Source organism: Oryzias latipes, chromosome 17, assembly GCF_053564925.1.
Source record: "Oryzias latipes strain Hd-rR chromosome 17, Olatipes_Hd-rR_3.1".
In the NCBI taxonomy this organism is placed as follows: domain Eukaryota; kingdom Metazoa; phylum Chordata; class Actinopteri; order Beloniformes; family Adrianichthyidae; genus Oryzias; species Oryzias latipes.
In genome coordinates this window covers 17,648,619-17,665,401 of record NC_136253.1, presented here as the reverse complement: position 1 = coordinate 17,665,401, position 16,783 = coordinate 17,648,619, and the positions used below count along the sequence as shown (strand labels likewise).

General features: G+C 41.6%; 1 protein-coding gene and 1 long non-coding RNA gene across 4 annotated transcripts; both read left to right on the top strand.

The window, feature by feature from the left end:
* Window positions 1-1,204: 1,204 nt before the first annotated feature.
* ptf1a (pancreas associated transcription factor 1a) lies at window positions 1,205-2,412 on the top strand. Its single transcript, XM_004078936.5, has 2 exons — window positions 1,205-1,998; window positions 2,076-2,412. Exons 1-2 carry the CDS (start codon window positions 1,395-1,397, stop codon window positions 2,276-2,278), a joined length of 807 nt encoding a protein of 268 aa, XP_004078984.1. The 5' UTR covers window positions 1,205-1,394; the 3' UTR covers window positions 2,279-2,412.
* Window positions 2,413-3,041: 629 nt separating this feature from the next.
* Window positions 3,042-14,655, top strand: LOC105356175 (uncharacterized). 3 transcript variants are annotated; one of them, XR_013650441.1, is made up of 4 exons: window positions 3,050-3,200; window positions 5,564-5,666; window positions 7,803-11,362; window positions 11,445-14,655. It is a non-coding gene; the product is annotated as an uncharacterized LOC105356175 (long non-coding RNA). The 3 variants fall into 3 exon arrangements; XR_013650440.1 differs by having other exon boundaries at window positions 7,776-11,362; XR_910404.3 differs by having other exon boundaries at window positions 3,042-3,200; window positions 5,564-11,362.
* The last annotated feature ends 2,128 nt before the right edge of the window (window positions 14,656-16,783 follow it).

The following is a 16,783-nucleotide window of genomic DNA, read 5'->3' as shown; positions in this document are numbered from 1 at the left end:
CAAGGGGACGCGCGCCTGTGAGCCCACCACTGAGCCATTATTTGTCAACCTGCTCTCCCAGTTAAACCCGCTCTGTCCGGTACAAGTGGCGCATCCAGGACGCACTGGTGCACGCATTTACGGGGCAAATACCGCCGGATGAGTGATGAGCTGCTCTGTTTCACAGCTCCAATCGCACTGACAGCTCTGCAAATCAGAACACGTGGTTTTTATTTGTTGATTGATTTTTATAAGGCAATATGCTCACAGAGTTATCACATTTGAAGCTTAGGAAGTTAAAATATTATCCTTATGATAAACCTTTTCTTAAATTAGTATTTTAAACAAACTGATTGATTTTTACACAACAATCGGGCAACATTGTGTTATCGTTGAGAAAATAGTTAAACGTTAGTTGAAGTAAATAAAAACGCAAAATAAACACTGTAGCATTTTGTTAGGATAGTTTTTTTTAACGCTTTTCGTTTCCGCCTTCCACCTGATGCCGCTTCATGAAACAGCAACAGGAACCTCCACCGTTTGCAGACATGAGCATTGTTGCGCACAGTCTTCAGAGGTTTTTTTATTTGCTGGAACATTGGCGCACGCGCGCGCTGTCACAGGATTTTGTTGATTTACCAACAGCAAGGAGAGAGGTTTGAGAGTGACACAGAAAAAAAAGACAATTGAACTAATTCTGATCAAAGGGACTCCAAGAAACTAGTTAAATTAATTAAATGAACCAATTTTGAAGCATAAATTTTATTTATGTTAATTTCATAAAAGATGCAAAGATTTCACTATCGAATGAACAATAAACTTATTACATTGGTAATAAACTGTGTTTGTTTGGATGTATTGGTGTTATGGACCTGCCGTTACATTTAGGCATTTGAGCTCGATTTTTTCTGGTGTGTTGATTTTAATAAATGTATATATTTGGCTTCTTTATATTAATAATTCCGTTTTTTTTAGTATTGTCGTTGTCTTAAATGTAGTATGGTCTTCTAACCTGTTGAAACCTGCAGGATTTTAAGCTCCAGCAGCTGTTTGCTTAGTTCAACCAAAGCCAGCTGTCTTTGGCGCTCCGGTTCTGATCGGTGGTTTGGTTCCGGAGACCTCGTCCTCTCAGGGGTGCGCGCTGTCTGCCGGGCGGCGTCCCTGCTGGCCGCAGCTGTCAGCGCTCAGTTGAGATGTCCTGACTGGGGCAGGGGGCGTGTCGGTCTGCCGATTATCTTGAGGTACAACTGGCGGACCGAGATGTGATTGGTTGGCCGTGTGAGCGAACGGCACGCGACGACGGATGCCGCTTTAAAGAAGCCTCGCGTGCCCTCTCTTCATCTGGAAGTTTGAGCTCGGAGCTCAGTGGACAGAAGAAGCGTCAGCTCAGACAGCAGGAAGCAGCGCGGACAGATATGGACTCTGTTCTAGACCCTTTCTCTGGTCTGGACTCCCTCTCATCCCCTCCTTACTTTGACGAGGACGAATTCTTTACCGACTCGTCCAGGGACGGACATTTGGACACCGACGACTTTCTGGATGAAGACGTGGACTTCCTCAGCGCGCACCTCCAAGACTATTACAAGGATGGAGCGGCTCCTCATGATGGAGACTACAACGTGGGCAACCTGTCCTTCTCGTCATCGTCTTCCACATTCTCCTACGGCTGCGCTGACAACACTTCCGAGCTGTCCCCTCACACAGGCTCCCGTGGGGGTTCACTGTTGCGTCGGAGGCGGCGGATGAGGTCTGAAGTGGAGATGCAGCAACTCAGACAGGCGGCGAACGTGCGCGAGCGTCGAAGGATGCAGTCCATCAATGATGCATTTGAGGGGCTGCGCTCCCACATCCCTACGCTGCCCTACGAGAAAAGGCTGTCCAAGGTGGACACGCTGCGCCTCGCGATCGGATACATAAACTTTCTGGCTGAGCTCGTGCAATCCGACTTGCCCATTAGGAACTCCAACAGTGACGCGCACGCGCAACCCAAAAAAGTAATCATCTGCCACAGAGGGACAAGTAAGTCGATAAAATCAGTCTGACTGTCAAACTTCTGACCAAGACACCATAACTCATATTTATGACTTATTCTTCAGGGTCTCCTTCTCCCAGTGACCCGGATTACGGCCTGCCTCCTCTGGCGGGACACTCTCTGTCCTGGTCCGATGAGAAGCAGCTGCGAGAGCAGAACATCATCCGAACTGCAAAAGTTTGGACCCCTGAGGACCCCCGGAAACTGCAGCACAGAGTGGGCCTCGCAGACATCGAGAACGAACCTCCTTTTGGCCTGGTGGCTTGAACTGGACCTACACGTTTGGAGTGGTTCCGCTAAACTCAGAGTTTAAAAGTCATTACGCCAGTGCGTGCTGGCGCATTCACTCCTGTAAAAAAGTTTTTTTATCATGTTGATAATTTTATTTTTGTAATTAAAGCAGCAGGCAATCGTGTATTTATTTTCCACGGGTTATAATATATAGATTATTTTTAATTTAATTGAAAGAAAATCTATTTTTGGTATTTTGCTGTATCTGCAAATAAAAAGTACAACACAATATATAACTTCATTATTATTATTATTATTATTATTATTATTATTATTATTATTATTATTATTATTCATTTGTTTAAAACTAAGTCAGTAAACCTTTAAGTGGTTTATTTTTTCCATAAAAATACAAATCAATGCACTATTTTCTTTTTTCTTTTTTTTTGTGGGTGTAAATACCCCCTCTGGTGCGTATATTGGGGATGGGGTGGGGGGGTTGTCATTTCTGCTTTTTCCTAAACCAAACAAGCCTTTGTCTATAAACTATTGCAGCAGATGTAATCACACGCACGCACGCGCGCTCACTCCTTCAGCCGCTGAATGGGTCAGCTCCTGCTGGATGTCCAGCTGAGCTGGAAAGCCCAGTAGTTAACAAGCGAACAGCCGCGTGTTTGTGCGACATAAATATGCAAAAGAGATGCTAATGAGAAGACAGACACACACACACTGCAGCTGAAGGTGTGTGATGCGCGCGTGCGGGCGGCGGGGACGCTGTTGAATGCGGCTCCGCGCTGCCAGGTGCTGCAGCCACAGATTTTCCCGTGGTAGTGGCGGCTTGCGTGCGCTGCGGCCGCCCCCTCTCGCCGCCGCGCTGCTGTATATGAGTCGCGCGGGTCGTCACACAGCGCACAAGGCTGGTGGGTCTGGGATCCGAGCGTCCCTGAAGGTCATCCAGGTGAGTGAGCGCTGTTTCTTTTCCCACAGAGACGCATCTTGAAAAGCCATACTCCTTTTTCCCTCCCACCTCTGTCTGTGAGTCTGTCCTGTTCTGATTACCAGCGCAACCGGAGCATGTAATCCTATTACAGCCATTAGAAAGTCAAATGTTAGTAACTGAATGTGTCTGACAACAGATCCCCTCTGGCTGCGCCGCTGTGACGTTGGGAGTTTAAAAAAGTGGTAGCATTGTGGATGCTCGCACCTTCACGCTCTTTGTGCCGCTGCAGCTTTTAGTGCGCTGATGGCCAAACCCCAAACGAGCCCCTCTGTCCGCTCTCAGCCAAGCGGAAGGGACGGGTTGAAATACTCACGGCTATCTTGTCACTCTGGCGACGGCTTTGGCAAGTCTTTAAAGGAATGGCGCTTTTTACAGTGTGACAGGTTTTATTTCTCGCGGCCCTGCGCATTATGATCCACGCCAAGCGGTAATTTGCTTGAGAAAAGGGTTGAAAAGGCTTCTGGCTTATGCGCCGTGCAGGCAGCATTGAAAGGGAGTTTCTGGAAGTTCATAGAAGTTTTAGTGTAGCATAACTTCTTAATCTGACAAAATAACAACAAAGGTTATGTGTTGAAACGCTCTGCGCAGATGTTTTGTAATTTCTATTGGATGCCAAAACGTCAGACTTGCAGTTTTGAGCAGTAAAACTTAAAAAAAGCTTAAAAAACTGTTGCTCCAAAACTTTAAGAATTTAAGAAACTTAAATACAACAAATTAAACTTTGTTACATATTTGCAGGAATCGCAATGATAAATGGATGTGACACTCTTTTTATTTAAACAAAACTCAAATGTCAGTGCTTTCTAAGACTAAACGTTCTTGCAGCTTGTTGTTTTTCTTTAAATCTCCTTTTTGACGTGCCATGCGCAGGGTGGTGGCTGCGTGGTTGTAAATCCCGGAACTTTTACGCATCGACGAATAAATCCAAATAGTGGCAAATATTCCCATTTTCAATAGGTCTGCGGGTGCAAAGTTTAATATAAAATTAATTTAAGAAAATTGTAATATTCTTCATGAAGAATCAAAGACTTCAATCCTCCTTTATCCCTTCAATTCTCGGGAAACGCTGACTCTCAAATGGCCTTGAAGCGAAGAAAATCTTGCCTTGTGCTCCTCTTCCGCCCCTCCAAGTCCAATTCCAGATTTAAAGTTGACCCATTTTCTTCACAGGATCCTTCTAAGACTGATGTGTGCGTAATGTACTTCCCTGCGCACATCAAGTGTCATTGCCACGGGCTCAGGCTGGCGGTGGAGAATATAGACGGGCGCACGGAGGAGGGATCATCCCCCTTCTTCGTGCGCTCTCATGTCAGACGTGACCTTTAAACCTGAATGACATCTTTATGAGCGTTTCTTGTCCCGCTACAAGGGATGCGTCTCCGGGGAGGCACCTGGTAGTTCCAACTTTGTCTCTTTTCATGTCCATGCGCCCGCGTCCCTGCACAACAGCTGCCTAAAAGCAAGCAGAGAGGCCCTTGTAGTGTCTTCGAGATGGATTTGGCTCCGCGTTGTACGTCTTTAATGTTCCATCAGCCTTTGTCCCAGACACAATATGGTCGCTGTAAAGCATGACATTTTGCTGTAACAAAACACATTTATAATGACGTGACACCTGTGTGAAAGTACAACGAAGCCCAACAAAAACCTAAAGTGTCCCCACGTTTGTTTTGTGCATCAGCAGCCAATTGAAAAACGAGTTCTTTTAGCTGTGCCTTGATTAGCCAATCTAATTTATGTGTTCTATTTTTTCAAAGAAAAAAGGATGTGGATTCAGTGCGTTCTCTTCTTTCTGGGAAACACCCGTTTCTTGTCATCACCTGGTGCTTTCTGCACAAGAGGGTTTCCCCGTGCCGAACGGCCCCGCAACCACGCGGCTCCCACCATCCACCAGAGCTTGTTTACGACGTTGATCTCTCATTAACGTGGTGCAACAAGTCCTTCATGTGCTCGGTTTTGTGTCATATTTTCATCCAGAAGATTAAGCAGATGCTTGATTGTACCAGTCTGAGCTGTAGGGCTACTCAAGACTGAAAGAGAGACGAGCACTCGGGCGCGGCTGGTGGAGAGAAAAGCTCTGGGCACATCTTCAGAGGAATAAAACATTTAGAAGCCATAAACAGACTTCAACCTGCTCTGTTTCAGCCTTTGTGTTGTTTGTGAATAATTAATGTTAATAGGGACAGGTTTGTGTACTTTGAATGCGGGACCACAGGTGCGGGGTGACAAGATGAATAACCAGCCCTGATTTTTGCCAAACCTCGAGGGCTCTTGTCCCAGGTCTCCAAGCTGATGGAAAATATTGTCATGTCTTTGATTCGCAGCATTACTTTCACGGAGGACAAAGACCGGAGATGAAAAGCTTATGCTGCAGTGAAACGGGCGATGACGGTGGCCGCTTCACGTCGCTGAAAGAAAGAGAAAGGGGTAATGTTGGTGCGCGCTGCTGGTTTTGTGCGCAAGTGCTCCATCTAACTCAAATAAAGGAGCCTTTCCAACTTTTAAAGGACCACTTTTTGCCTTTAATAAAGGCCGGATGGCTGTAGCCATTAAGCATATGGTGCTAAGGCGCTGATCCTTTGTCCCAAAGAAGCTCTTGAGTTACTCGGGTTCTTTAGACAAAGTAAAATTGCAGATAATTTCAGTTCATGCGTCAAGCGGCACCAGTGCGCACGGACATATTTCTCCAAAAAGGAGCGGCGCGTGTAAAATGTATATAAATATAAATATTAGGTTAGTAAACATAAACTAATATAATCTCTGTGACAGTCTCAGATTTAAATATCAGTCAAATCAGTTGTATTCGCTGCACTGGAATCGTACTCAAATGCGTAATTATCGAAGAACACGTACATTAACTGAGGTTTCAGCCATGTGTCTTTGTTAAACTAAATCTATGTTAATTCATGCGTCTTTTCACCTTACAAGTCCGTCTTTCTGTCAGATGTAAACACGTTCGAAGTTTTGTTTTGAACGTTTTTTCTTCCGGCTCCGTGCGCCCTGCGTGCGTAACGGACCATAGAAAGTCTGGCGAATAGGCGGTGCCTCTGTTGCACACGGTGGTGGGAGCAGGCATAAAGCAGGATAACGCAGTGAAACCACATGACAGCTTAAAGACAAAGATGCAAAGACGATCTTCTCTAAACAGAGTGATGGAACCAAAAATCAAATAGGACATGTTTATCCACCTGTTGAAAGCCCCTTGTCACTATATAGACTCTGTGTAAGTGATATATAGACTCTGTCACTGAGTTTGGAACCTCAAGTAATTATGTGTCTGCATGTGCGTGTGTATATGAGGTAGAAAAAAAGAGAAAAGACACCGAACCCCCGATCAATAGAACTTTTATATGTCGGTCGTGATGTCAGAGTTGTTTTCTTATTATTTGATTCCAAAGTAAAAGACGCCTTTATAGGCGATGCATTGACATTTAATTTTATTGATTTTTTTCCTTTGTTGGTCCTTGGAGCAAATACATCCTGTGACCTGTGCTGCCTCTACGGGCAAGCTCAGAAATGGCAATTTCCAACAAAGAAATAACAAGAAGTTGAAAAGATGAAGTAAAAAACATTAACAAAACTACAAAATTCATTAACACGCATAGCTATACTATTCAAATGTTGCCTCTTAATTTAATTTAACTGGACACAAAAAATAAAAACTCACTTTTCTTTTAAAATAAATGTTCTTCCTGATGCAGATTGACTGTTTTTGAATTCAAACCTAAAACCTGTTTGTCTTCAGAATCAGAATTACTTTATTGACCCCACACGTGGGAAATTTGTGTGCTACAGTAGCAATGTAATTTTGAGAGAAAATATAATAGAAGAACAAAGTAATTATAGAAAAAAATGTACTACAAATAAAGTGATATAAGGTGAATATATTTACAAATTGTGCAGGCAGAAATGTGCAAAAGTTATCTGTTACACTGTTTGTTATTGCAAAGTGCAATTGTGTTGGGCAGGAACTTACTTCCACTATGCCACAATGTTTAATCGATTTCTACTTAGGGTTCAAATGTCATAGCCCAATCTGATAAAAGGCATTGGAGATAAACAATCAATTTAGTAAGGTTTTCAGGAACAAAATACAGCTAAGGTTCAAAAACCAAACAACTGCTGTCATTTTGAAATAATTACTCAGAAAGATATATTTCTATCACCCCATCACTTATAGCACTCTTTTCAAGGAGGTATACAGTTCTTCCCTTTCACCTTCCCCAGATGCCTCTTAATTGAAATATTGTAAATATTTCCAACTTAATAATGGAAAGAAGAGAACGAAAAATGTTGTGCTTGTAAGTCACAGCCCATGGTTCTCAGTGTGAAGTTTATTTTAATTTCAGTGAGTTATTATAAACAAAGAATTCAAATATACCTTAATTCTTTTGTTCAAATTAACTCAAGTTTAAAATTATCTTTAGACTAATTTGCCACTTTGCCATTCTCTCCTCTTAATAAATACTTTTTTCAGCTCTGTTCACTGTTAAAAATGTTTATTTTAAAGAATTTCTGCATTTTCTGGCACGATAGATGTTGCTGCAACATGTGTGTGCACAGGCGCGCGCATGCTCTGGCCTGGGTGCCTGTGCAGTGAAGCCATCTGGCCGCCTTCTGCCCCCTGAAAACCCTCCTGGTGAACGGAACACGACGGGCTGACCTGAAGGACGGGAGATGCGCCTTTGAATGAAGTACCCACAAAGACGTCTCGCTATGCACAATGTCGACGCTGAAAGCGGGGTGGATGTGAGAGGCACGGAGCACAGCTTTTGCATGCCTCATAATAAAATCTTACAGTCTTTTCACGCGGGGCCCCTTTGGAAATGGAAGTGCAGCAGATTTCAGAGCGACGTGCTGCGCAGCAGCCCGCGCTGAGAGGCGCAGGTAGCGCCTTTGCGCATTTATTATGGAGAGACACAGATGAGGAAACGCTTCACCTCAGTGCTCCACCCACATGCCGACAAAACAACCTTCTCCAAACTTTTTAAATCTTTGAGAAACTTGACAAAATGTGATAAATTACGCATATGCAAATGTTTTGTCACGGCCGTTTGGACGCGCGTCTCCATCCATCTCCCACATTCTGCGAGGCTGATCCCCGTCGTGCGCGAGCGGGCAGTCAACCCGTGAGGACCTGGGGGCCTTTTGTTCAACCAACCCTAACTTCAGCCTCCGGGGAAGGGGTTTCTCTCCCAGCCCAGAGGCTGCGACCCCCGCCCCCTCCCTCTCAATCCGCATCTCCGTCAGTTGCCAGGCTTCAGAGGTGTAAAAGCATGCATCATTTTTCACCAACCCTCCGTTCTGATTTCCACAAAAGCTTTCTAACCATGGAACAGCCTCTCCGCTTGTTCGCTGGCTTGAACTTCACTGACGTCCGACTGCTGCCTTTTCGCCGCCTGAACGCCACGCAGCGGGGATGGATTTGCAAGACAAATGCAGCTGTGTGTGCGAGAGAAAGTCAAGTGGCACAAAAAGGCCACTCCAGTCTGAGACTTTGTATTATGCACACGTCAAATCAATCAAAAACAAAGGCCCACATGCAGAAAATACTTTTATGAGTTTACGGTGCTGAAACGAAGGGAAATTTCTATACAAACAAAGATTTTGAAAAACTAACTGTTACCCACCTCTTTTACAAGTTTATTTTATTTATTTTTTTAGAGAAAAAAAGCTCAAATTACTCACAGAAAAAATAATGTGGCCGTGCTGAAATCATTCAACGGGTCTGCCAATAAGCACAGATCCCCTACAACCTGAAGATGACCGGTCAGCTCAAGCGTTAGTGCTGATCAGAGTTTTGTGTTAATAAACCTGTATATAAAATTATTGCAAACGTGTATTACAATATAATATAAATAAACCTACGGAGAATCAGCCCATTCATTTATAGCTTCTATATAGACTCCATTTGATCTTCCTTGAAAGCCAAGTTCCCATTATCTCACCCAAACGCATCATTGGAACGGCAAGGACGTTCCTTTTTTAGGTAGATCAGGTCTGATAGAAATTGAAATGAGTCAAAGGACACAATCCAAAAACAAATGTCGCTTACAGAAGACATAAGTAAATCAGCTGGCTATCATGAGGATATAATATAATATAATATAATATAATATAATATAATATAATATAATATAATATAATATAATATAATATAATATAATATAATATAATATAATATAATATAATATAAAATAATATAATATCATATCATATCATATCATATCATATCACATTACATCACATCACATCACATCACATCACATCACATAACATAACATAACATAACATAACATAACATAACATAACATAACATAACATAACATAATATAATATAACATTAATATAATATAACATAACATAACATAATATAATATGATATAATATAATATTATACAATATAATCACCAATTCAAACCAGCTCAGTGGCCTTGTGGAAGAGTGTTCGCCCTGTGACTGGAAGGTCAGGTGTTCAAATCCAGGCCGAGTCATACCAAAGACTCTAAAAATGGGACCCAATGCCTCCCTGCTTGACACTCAGCATTAAGGGGTTGGATGGTTCCTGAGCGTGGCTGTGTCTGCAGCTCACCACTCCCCCAGGGGATGGGTCAAATGCGGAGAACAAATTTCACACACCTTGGTGTGTGACAACAAATGGTACTTTAAGTTTAATATAATATATTTATAAGCAGCTCAGGTTATCTCAATAGGTCTGCAGATTCAGCCAAATTGAATCGTCATATAAACCATGTATAAATTAATGTATAACAATGTATACACATTCTCCTAGAAATAGAAGAAAGGCTATGAAGGTAAACACTGCAAAACTATTTTAATTATAGAATGGTATCTCTCTTCAAGCGTGTTTTGGGTAATTTAATGAATCAAGATGTGCAAGAATATAAATTGGGACTGTTGGTTAAAATAATAAACTTTAATTACAATTGTTTTTAAGTAACAACAAAGACGTTTTTTTCAGTTCATTTATTATTTCAGTTTGCACGTTCTCCTCGTCCATGTGTGGGTTTTCTCTGTACACTCTGGTTTCCTCCCACAGTCCAAAAAATATGCTTCGCAGATTTATGTGTTGTCTTAAAATTGCATCTAGATGTGATTATGAGTGGGTGTGGCCCTGCAATGGACTGGTGACTTGTTCAGGGTGTACCCCACCTTTCCCCAACAGAAGCTGGGTTGGTTCTTGCAGCCCCATGACCCCAAAAAAGATACAGCAGGTTCTGTGGATGGATGGATGGATGGATGGATGGATGGATGGATGGATGGAATGAAGAGAACATTTTCTGACTATTTAAGATCTTTTAATGTTCTTATTGACATTTATTTTAGCATCTAAAATCTACAGTATCTATTCAGCTACCATTTAGGTGTCAACACACTCAGTTGGTTTAGAAAATTCCTGCTCATATTTTTAAAATTGCTTCCTTTAAAAGATTTTTAAAAGTTAACATCTGTTTGGAACTTTTGGAACATTAAAAAGCATCGAACTCTTCAAAAGCTCAGACTTTGAGAATTGACATTTTCAGCTAAACCTTTCAAAAGACACTCCATCTTTTACTTTGCTTTATTTCAAAAATCCTTGAAAGAGTTGTAGTTAAGCAGCTTTACTACCACCTACAGGACAATAGTCACTGAAGATTTTCGGTCAGGAGTTTTTCCTTACCGCGAAGGGGGTCTGAGATGCCCAGTTGTTTAGTCTGTTTAGTTAAAGTTTAGTATTCTCCTGTTGAATTCTATGCATTTATGATCCTTTTGATGGCATGTTTACTTTACAATTACTGGTACGAAGCCCATTGAGACAACTGTCGTTGTGAATTTGGGTTATGCAAATAAAATTGAATTGAATTGAATTATCAATCTTTTAAAAATCCATAATTTTTTTAAATACACCATTGCAGTTTAAGTTGAAGACAATTTATGGAAAATAGGGTCGTATGTGGTTTTCAAGGTTATATTGTCATGGTGCCTCTGTCAGTCTCTCCTCCCCTCCCCACTCTGCTCTGCTTTCCTGATTGGACCCAGCTGTGGACGCCCACCTCGTCATCCACCTGCCTTCATAAGGAGTTCCAGTCCCAGCATTCATTGCCAGTTCCTTGCCCCTTATGGTGCTTAGCCTGGTCTCTGTATCAAGTATCTATGCTCTTGTTCCCTGGTTCTCTGTTAACCAAGCTTCTCTGCCTCATACAGGACAAATCACCACGAGCTGTCCACCTGGGTCCTTTCCTGTTGGTGCAATCGTAACCTCCAGCCACGCCACGACTCCAGCCAAACCAAGAATCGCAAGCCACGCCAAGATCTCAAGCTACGCCACAACTCCAAGCCAGAACTCCCGGTCGTCACCCCATACTCATCACGCAGTCGGACAATCCTCATATCACTCACCCTCTGAACCACGTCCAGGAAAATAAATCCATTTAAACTTCCATCTAACTCTCTTGAATGACTTCAACAGAGCAACATTACACAAGCAGCTGAATGTCCTTTGCTTTGAAAAAGATCATGTACCTCCTACCCCCTTGTTTTATAGCACGTTAAAGAATATTAATGTCATCTATACCTTCAATTTTTCTCACTTTGGTTTTATTAAATATTTGTTTTATTTTTGGGGTTTCTCACTTCATTAAAATTATTTTGACTGTGCCATTTTACAACTTTTGGCTTCTTTAAAGCCAAAAGTTTTTTTTGATTTATTTTGTCACCTGAAGCTCTTCTGTAATTGTATTCTCTTTTCACATCAGCACTTTCTCAGATGGATTTCTTACCATGTTTGAGTTCAGTCATCTACATATAAGAGTTTATTTAAGGAACATTGTTTCCTAAATACATACCAAAAAAGATTCACACCATTTCTATGTTATCACACATTCACAGACAGAACAGCAAGAAGTATATGAAAAGCTGAAATGAGGGAAAAAATAATAATAATGGAAAGACATTGTATATTTTGATGGAAAATGACAAATGAGAGTGAGATCAATGGGATATTGAAACAAATCAGAAATGTGGACAGTTCATGGCTACTTTACCATCAAAGTGGACATGAACAGAAACCACCCATCCACCCGTTTCTACTGTTGGGTGAAGGCGCGACACACCCTGGGCAAGTTGCCACTCTGTCGCAGGGCTGAGAAGAAACAGAGACTTACAATAATGGATGTCATTGTGGGATTATCAACATCCCTTAAACATTTTTCTCTCCCTTTTTTTGCAGCTGAAGCCCAGCTGCTTGGAGTTTGAAGGCAGCCCTCTGACGAGGCAGTGACCAGCGCTGACTGGGAATGCTTCCAGCCTCAGAACAACCCTGGTCCAAGAAGGAGCTGCCAGACTTCGCAGGAAGCCTTTCACAGGCCGCCACAGCCATTGATCTACTTTCCAGTGAATCCGTAGATTTTTTACGGAGGCTACACCACTACACTGTGAGCGTTGTTCTTGCAGTAGGGCACCCTCCTGAGCGTATTTCACAGGCTGTACACCAAACCCAGTATCAAAGTCAGCATCCAATAACACTTGTTTATGTGTGAAAGCAGCCTGAAGAACACCAAACACTTCCTCGGATCTCAGCTGAATCCTCGTCATGTGGTCCAAAGTTTTTCAGCCTTTGTCTTGACAGTTCCTTGGCTCCTCTTCTCTTTTTAACCAGACTTTATTCCGCCTGCAGTCAAGAGTCATTATAGCACTCAAGAAATCACAACACATCAAAAGAGTGTTATTGAGTGAACTTAAAATTTTAATTAGCAAGACCATAGAAAGACAGGTAGTTGTCTAAAGTTTCAAAAAAGTGGCAGGACTCTTTGGGGCTTCAAGAGAGGTCATGTGATCAATGTCTTTCAAAAGACTGCAGATTCAGTCCAGCCGTAAAAGCAATCAAAGAAAAAAAATCCATGCAGGACTGGACCATTGTGGTAAAGAACTCTCAAACATTGATGCAGTTTTACTTCAAAGTCTCAAGGGGTTGAGAGTTCTTCAAAGAATGGGCCCGGTGTCCTTGTCCTGCACAACTCAGAGCCAACTTCTTTAGAAAAGGGCCCTCTGGGATCAGAGTTCCTGCGTAACATAACAGCTTTACCGAAGGATCATGTTGTGCGTTGAGCTGCTGCTGTCCAATAAATGTCATGTAATGAAGCAGTTATTAGGTTGCTAGTTGTAGGTAATGCAGTCAGCAGGGAGAGAGGGCTGCTTGTGGTGCTAATAAAGCAGTCATATCCGCAGTCACTGACTAGTCTAATTGACAGACTCATGAGGGGAGAACTGCTAATTGATTACAGGCTTGTCCTGTTCCAACTCCCCAGGGGACTGCTGGGTAATGGACTTCGAGGTCTTGTTCTTGAGTTTATCTTGTTGAGAAGATTTGGCTGAATTTTCCTCAAACTGAGAACGGTCCCTGTTCCATCTGAAGCCTAAATAAAGCAGCTTTAAAGTCTTTTAGCCCTTGCAAAAACTAATTGCTTCTCAGATTGAATCAATCACTTAGTTTTGTGCTGCCTAACATTTTTTTCAGCGATTGTAACATGATATATCTTCAAAGCAGAATTAACTTAATTAAGCAGCATAATGTCCCTCAGTTGTTTACGACAATGTTTGTTTAAAAGCTAAAAGTTGTTTAGGTCCCTGTTACTTAGAAATTAACTTAAAAGAAAATCACACATTAGCAACAGAGTGTGAACATGAAACCAAAGATTAAGGCTTTACCCTCAAAGCCACATTACAGTTCATGTTTATGGTTTCTGTTATATATCTGTAAATGCTCATGAATATGAATTTGCATCGTGTGGGGATGCATTTGGGTATGTTGGCCATTAAGATTGAAATGGAACCAAATCAGTGTTTACATTTGAGAATAAGTGTTGGATGTTTTCATGTGTGTATGTTTCTACCAATATGTGTGTATCTGAAACTGATGAATATTTACTCATTTGAGAGGGAACATGATTATACAAGATACTGGGTGCACTGAGTGTAACTAATTGGGTCTAGGGCGGGATGGTGAGAACTTTTAAGGCTTTTACTTCTTTTCACTTCCTTTTGGATATTTGTTTTACTGTTTGGAAAATGTGCATAGTTAAGTTTCTGACATGCCACAAAGGTAAAGAAGGTATTTACAGAAGCAATAAACAGTTTTTTGCTTTTCTATCCATCAGTGGCTTAGACATTGGGATGCCTAAAACATTCAGAGAGTACATGACATCAACTGAAGACAACAAGATTAAACGGATGCACCTACATTTGCCTCCAAGCAGGCCATGATCATCTAATAGAGGAGACTATTTTAGAGTTAAGCTCTACTTTGATTTGTGTTTAGGTCCTGTTTCTGTTAAGCACATTGTGTTTGTCTCCTCTAATATTGCTTTTTTGAAACCGTATGAGGCAATAAAGCAAGACAGCAAAGTGCCTGACCACAGCACTCTTGTAATAAATGGGTAATTTACGATGGTTGGGGGAAAAATAAGATGCAGAGGACAACCCATTGCAACCCATTTTCAAGTGAATTTTTTTTTCTTTTTTGTTATCTATCGAAGTAAATGTCGGGTCCAACCCATGGGAGGGGCAACATGACATTTCCATGGCAGCTTCTAAACAGGTCAGCCAAAAGAACCATGGAGTCCAAAACGGTGGGAGGGAGACACTTTCAACCAAAACCATGTAACTGAATCTAAACCAGTGGTCAAACCCATTCAGCAGTGCAGGAATGGAGAGAGTCCTAACAATACAATACCATTCATAGGCTAACACAGTCCCAATGGAATGAGCAGGGAGGGGTTTCATTCAAGGCAGAAAGGCTCTTGGTCAGCCTGCCAGTCAGTCAGTCAGACTGAAGAGGCCATTGCTTCACTTTCATCTTCTGATCTATTTATATCCATGTTTATTCGGGATGATGCAAGGCCGAATCCAGCCTCTTTCAGAGCGAACAGAATCAGAAAAAAGTAAAAGTCAGATGAGTTGGAAGGAACAGAGAGATGAACTGAAAAGCGATGGAGAATAGGGACTGGGATTCAGTCTGCCCTTGGCCTGACCTGCTGCTTTCATACGGCTTGAACACATCAGAAATCCCATTGTGGGAGGTGATTAATTGAGAGTGATAACTTACCATGAACATAGATTGTTATAGGCTTTAATGTGGTAGGCCTGGCTTTTTAAACGCTGCTTTCACATAGCTTTGTAGTCCAGCATATGGGCCCAGACGTATTCAGTGACAAAAGGCGAAGTGAAATTTATCACGCTTGTAGGTCCTGCTAACAACATGATTTCTCTCTTTTTGTTTAAAGTCCAACTTTTTTGTGGGACCTGGATTTAGAAAGTTAAACAAGAAAGAAAATCAAGTTTTATAGAAAAGGAAATGTCTTAAAATAAACTTCGAAAGTCCGTTTTTGTGCCAATTGATTTTACAATAAAAGGCAGATTTATTAATTACCATTTAACTTGGATTGGAATTCAGAGAAAAATTAACACTGTATTTTAAATGAGGAATAATGATAAAGAAGTCAATTCGTATTTGATTGAATTTCAGTGACTTTTGAAATGTCAGATAGGAATTTCTGAAAATAGATATACAAATGTTTGGTGTTTATTCCAAAAAGGAAACCCTTTGCTGGAAATAAAGACACTTTTGAAAATATTTATATAGACAACAATTAAATTGAACTAGTGAGGTTGTTGCTACAGATAATAGTACAAATTTGTCGAATATTAGTAATGTTTCAAAGTAAAAATCAAAGTTAGAGTTACAATCAAAAACAAATAGCAGAAAAAGAGAAATTAAGAGTGAGTAAAAAATATACAGGAAGGTTAAAAGGGATTGCGGTGGACGAAGATGTCATTTTACAGACAACAATCCAAGAGTTTTAATTTCAGAACACCATAAGTATAAAAAAACATGATGAACAAAAGCAACATAAAGATCCAAAGCTAAGTTTTACCAGCTGTTTTAATCTTGACAAAGCTCAAGTGGTACACTTCTAGAGTCTATTTGGACCAAACAACTGAATGACAGAGGAATCTGGGAAATGGGAGGCAGCAGAGCTAAAGGAACCTTGTGTGGGGACACACACTGTTTGTTCTTGGCTTTTCAGCAATGTCAGGACCTCAGGGCCTTGTCCACTGGCCCTTATCAATTCCAGCTCAATTACTGGTGTGTCAGCATTGATCTATGAGCTGGGGCGGGCAGCGAGAGGGGGGAGGAAAAGGTTGGGACCTGGCTGAAGGTGGCCTGAGACCACATGGTTGGGTCATGGTGGATAAAAGTGTGTGACTCCGAGTCATAATGTCGCTGGGACAATAAGCAGAGGCCAACACGGGTGGTGTGTTACTGGGGTAGAGGGATTAGGAAGTTATCAGCTGCCAGCAAGTCAAGATAGTTCTTTCAGGAGATTGTAATGCTGTGATCCAGTGGTAGTGGACACATCAACCCACTTGACTTGTACTTGACTGCAGCATTCAGTTCAGTGAGCAAACAGTCCTAATTGGAAGCTGTAAATGTAGAGTGAGATGTCTGGGAACCAGAAATGTTTACCAACAAATGGATGTACAGT

Coding starts and splice junctions, on each gene's coding strand:
- ptf1a (XM_004078936.5), top strand. CDS start 1,395: ATGGACTCTGTTCTAGACCCTTTCTCTGGTCTGGACTCCCTCTCATCC. Junction 1,999..2,075: donor CATCTGCCACAGAGGGACAA/GTAAGTCGATAA, acceptor CTTATTCTTCAG/GGTCTCCTTCTCCCAGTGAC.